Source organism: Rosa chinensis, chromosome 1 (assembly GCF_002994745.2).
Source record: "Rosa chinensis cultivar Old Blush chromosome 1, RchiOBHm-V2, whole genome shotgun sequence".
Taxonomy (NCBI): domain Eukaryota; kingdom Viridiplantae; phylum Streptophyta; class Magnoliopsida; order Rosales; family Rosaceae; genus Rosa; species Rosa chinensis.
The window spans coordinates 15,866,710-15,871,581 of record NC_037088.1 but is presented as its reverse complement, the minus strand read 5'-3'; the positions used below and the strand labels follow the sequence as shown (position 1 = coordinate 15,871,581).

Sequence of the window (4,872 nt, the reverse complement as noted above, 5' to 3'; positions counted from 1 at the left end):
TTGTTTGTAAATTATATGAGTGAGGTTATTTGAGGAACTTTAGTGAGGTTTAATGAGTAAATTTAGTATTTGAAAATTTGATAGGAGGTGTAAAAAGCATAGAGGTCAAGTGAGTAAATTTGGAGGTTCCAATAGAAACCTTACCTGAGAAAGATTTATAGATCCACTATTGTTTAGCATGACTGAAAAATGAAAATGAAATAGCACCCTATAGAAGAAGAAAAATTATAGATTTGTGATTAGTACTGCAGCGCGCTCAAATATAGTGTGAGACCCCAAAAGAAGACTCTTTTACGTGGCAAACAAAACAAACATAGACATTAGTATAGAAAGTGTAAGACCGGATATTATTAATCTCCACAAGCAAGCTTACCTCAACCCCGTACATACATGCAAAATGATAGAAGCTAGCCTCTGGCATGGCCAGAGATATCTGAGCTACTTCATCAATCATCATAGAATGCAAAATGATGGAATAGCTAGCTTCCTAGCTAGTACGTACAGCTTGGTCATAGTGATCATATTCTTAATAGGGCTTTATTTATGAACTAGCTAGCCAAGGGTTTTATATGCGGTTTACTCTGGAACACCTAAACCGGATACATAGCAGCAGGCAAGCGAGGTTTAGCATGTGCATGCAAAGGATGGAGCTTGAAAAGGGTTGGAGCCTCAGTGAGGTCAATCTTATCCACCTTGGGTGGCATGCTCCATGTAAACCCTTGAAGAAGCCTAGCAAAGAGCATCACAGTTATGGTAGTCCCAAGCGTACCACCCATGCAACCTCTCCTTCCAGTAGTAAATGAAATGAACCTTAGCTCATGTTCTTCCAGCTCCACCTGTTGACTGGCATCTCCACTTAAATGACGCTCGGGGTCGAATCTCAACGGATTTTCCCAGACTTTGGGGTTGCGTCCGAGGCCTAAACGACTTAGAATAACACTACTGCCCTTTGGGATGAAGTAGCCTGCTACTATAGCATCATCAGTGGAAACATGGGGAAGATTGAATGGTGCAACTGGATGCAGCCGGAGCGATTCTCTTGCACAAGCCCTTATGTAAGGGAGATGAGGGATATGAGATTCTTGAACATGCTTGTCGATTCCCACTATCCTATTTAGTTCCTCTTGCGCTTTTGTAAGCATCTCAGGTTGGTTCAGCATCTCTGATAGAGCCCACTCTGATATACTGAAGGGATTATCCACCGTGGCAAGCTGTAGTTCCTGATCAGAAAATATATACATATATAGTTATATATGTCCAAATATATACATATATAGTTATATATGTCCATTCAAATTATTTCTATTTCATGTAATAATCTATCATTTTAACGATTTATGTTACAACTACAAAAAAGTTCTTGTTAAAGGTAAATAAGGTTCTCATTAGAGTAAAATAGGTTCATGTTTGAGTAATTAAGTTCAAAAAGTGATAACCGCACGTATTTCATATATTATAACTTTTTAGTTTGGGAAATTCTACACTATGTTATCATATGAAATACATGCAATTGCCACTTTTAGGACTTGATTACTCAAACAAGAACCTATTTTACTATGGCTACGATCTTATTTACCTTAAAGATGAGTTTTTTTTCTAGTTACCATATGATCAGTGGTGAAGTGGTAGTCCATCTGATTCTATAAAATTTCTATATCTATCTATATGAGAAATTAAAGAACTTTTGTGAATTCATTCAAAAAAAAAAATTAAATTATGAGTCATTAAAGTGGTAAATATTACACAAAAAATGACGTGTATGAGAAATGTTAACATGCTAAAACCTAAACCCTAAAGAAATAGCCTCACCTTTTTTAACGAAAAAATTGGCGAATGAAATGGTGTTAATTTATGAGAATATACAATCATAAATGTCATCACTTAACTAACTTAAAATATTTCAAATCCATACTCCTTATTTTCTTGTAAGTTGGTCAAAAGAATAGTTAAAAGTGATAATAATAAGAACTACTTTTAAGGTGAAAAAAGTTTATAATCTATTACCATATATATATGACTTGCATGCAAATGCAATTATCACTTTCAAGGCAGTACTCGGAAAATTTCGCAAACAGTATACCAAGTAAAGGCCACTAATAATTCTTATACACAAAGTTTCAAACCAAACATTTCGGTACACGAAATCTGAAACTCGACCCACTATCAGTACACGACGTCAATTTTTGACACCAAAATGTCTATTATGCCCTCAGTTCTTTTTTTTTTTTTTAATAATTTTTTTTTCTATTATTTTTTTTTCCTTCGTTTATAAATGACTCGAGTCATTTTTTTTCTATTATGCAAGGTGAGGAAGGCAGCGTTGGAAGCTAGGGAGTGAGCTCGGAAGAAGGAAGAAGAAAGAGATAAAACGAAGGAAAAAAAAAATAACAAAAAAATTATTAAAAAAAAAAAGAATTGAGGGCATAATGGACATTTTGGTGTCAAAAATTGACGTCGTGTACTGATAGTGGGTCGAGTTTCAGATTTCATGTATCGAAATGTTTGGTTTGAAACTTTGTGTATAAGAATTATTAGTGGCCTTTACTTGGTGTACTGTTTACGAAATTTACCCTGCAGTACTTGAGTCTAACAGTTGTGGATCTATATAAGAATATCTTACAGTGATTTGTGCTTTAATTTCTTCAGCTGATAATAAAGGCTGCCCATCTGCACCTTTGAGTGAGATGAAAACATCGAGCAGGCTCTCCTCTACAGGCGCCTTGATCCTATTCTCCTGATTTGAGCACCTCCACATTCGTACTCTCTCATCTATAATAGGGTCCTGATACTGCTTGATAATTTTCAAAGCATCCTTGACCTTTTTCTCATGCCCACCTATGTCAAACGGCCTCAACCATGGAAGGTAATCGGATACACAGAATGCATACGTATGCAAGACCAATGTGAAAAGCGCAGAGACATGTAATTCTTCTTCAAGTCCTGGCCCTCCATCCTCTCTCCCTTTGCCAAAGTACCTCGTGTTGAAAAACATTCTTCTCATCACATTTGCTGAGTAATGTTGGGCTGCAATTCTCACATTCACCACCGAACCATTCTCGCTATTCAAGCACTGACTATAGAGAAACTTCACAAGATTGTCCGCTTCATCGTTTCTCTTATCGAGTAGCCACCGTAGTCTGGACTGATTAAACACTTCGGCAATCAAAACCCTTCTCATTTTCTTCCACTGCTCTCCCATAGGTGTGACACCTGTCCATATATTAAGGAGTCAAAAGTAGTAAAGATCGATATCAAATGCACGTACACATGCAAAATAGACCATATATAATTTAAACTGAAAGTTCAGTCTATATATACCTACTGTCAAGTATCCACTACTGAAGAGGTGAGTAGCCATGGTAATGGGTCGTGATGCAAAAACAGCGTCGTGTTTTTTCAAGAATTCTCTGGCAATTTCAGGTGATTTGACTGCGATCACATGAACTTTTCCTAGTCGTACACATGCAATATCAGTGTTAAGCTGTTTCAGAAGGTCATGTATCCATCTGTATGCTGGTCTGTTCCTCCACATCTCTGGTACACATCCAATGATCGGCCATGGGCTTGGTCCTGGAGGGAGAGGTGGCACTAGTGGGAGTACTACTCGCTTCGTTTTTTGGATAAGAAAGCCTAAAATGATGGATGAGGCAAAGAAAAGTAATACTACAATAACAGGAATCATGATGAGTTTAGTAGTGACTGGTGCTATGATTTGCAAAGAGGCATGAAGAAGAAGAAGAAAGAGAGGCTTTTATTAGATGTGTCTGAATGAATTGCATGAGGGATAAGACACACATTATATAGTGATTTCCTGCTGCGCATAGAAGCGCTTCCGCACAAAAGCAACAATTTTGGAGTTTATTACCAAACAACCTCATTGTCATCCAGAAGCACTTTTGGATCAAAAACAGATTCCAAAAGCAGTTGTATAACCAACTATGATACGACATATCGTTGAGTCCTAACAGTATGGTCAAATATTTTTTATTTTATTTTACTATAAAAGCATGTTTAACAGACTTTATTTTGGCTCATTAGCTATTTTAGAGAGCATGTTTAGTTTTTTATTAATTTTAACAGCTTCATCAGACTCTCTATTTTAATTCTTAACTATCTCGTTCTTAAATATGAACGAGCGGACGAACCAGTAGTAGCGACCGGGAAGTTGCTTTCTGAGCACATGAAGGAAAATGCTGTATTAGTGGTGCCGGACATGTTGGTCTTGTACTTCTAGCTCAGTGACTCACTGTGCAATCATGTTTTTTCCTGAAGTAGCAAAGCACACTATTTGAATATAGATATGACGTCCCCCAGTGTGTTTGGGACTTTGGGCTAGCCGAATAATTATTACGTGGGATCATGATAGCTGATAGCTTTTCTAGCTGAATAATAATTATGTGGGATCAGGATAGCTGATAGCTTCTCTAGCTGAATAATAATTACGTGGGATTCTGATAGCATTAGCAAGGTGGTTGGTTCCCGACAATCAGCAGCTAACCAGAAACCGTCAAGGATTTGAAATTCTAGGTCGGGAATTACTACTTGGTATTGAATAATAACGTAGGAAAAATCTTCTTCATCTCAATGGTAGACCAATTCATTGAGTTAGACTACGAATACTTGTTTTTGTATAGATTCAGTCATTTAGCACACTAGCTGATAGTATACAATATCCATTATCAATCCAATTGTAGACGATTTCCGTCACTGTATGAATTCAGTCTATAATAACAAGGGCAACACGTTCTCCGACTTTAAGAAAGTTAATAAATATTATAACGAGTTGGACAATAAAAAATTTGATGTAAAATGTTGGTAGGCAATTCTCATCCTCTAAATTAAAATGTTTGAAGTTAAGTTTATCTAATATGG

At 36.7% G+C, this 4,872-nt stretch overlaps 1 protein-coding gene across 1 annotated transcript; it reads right to left on the bottom strand.

The window, feature by feature from the left end:
* Nucleotides 1–368: 368 nt before the first annotated feature.
* LOC112181561 (tryptophan N-monooxygenase CYP79A68) lies at nucleotides 369–3,732 on the bottom strand. Its single transcript, XM_024319936.2, has 3 exons — nucleotides 3,319–3,732; nucleotides 2,621–3,210; nucleotides 369–1,220 (listed from the first exon to the last, which is right to left on the bottom strand). The coding sequence occupies exons 1-3, from the start codon at nucleotides 3,680–3,682 to the stop codon at nucleotides 591–593; spliced, it is 1,584 nt and encodes a 527-aa protein (XP_024175704.1). The 5' UTR covers nucleotides 3,683–3,732; the 3' UTR covers nucleotides 369–590.
* Nucleotides 3,733–4,872: the final 1,140 nt, after the last annotated feature.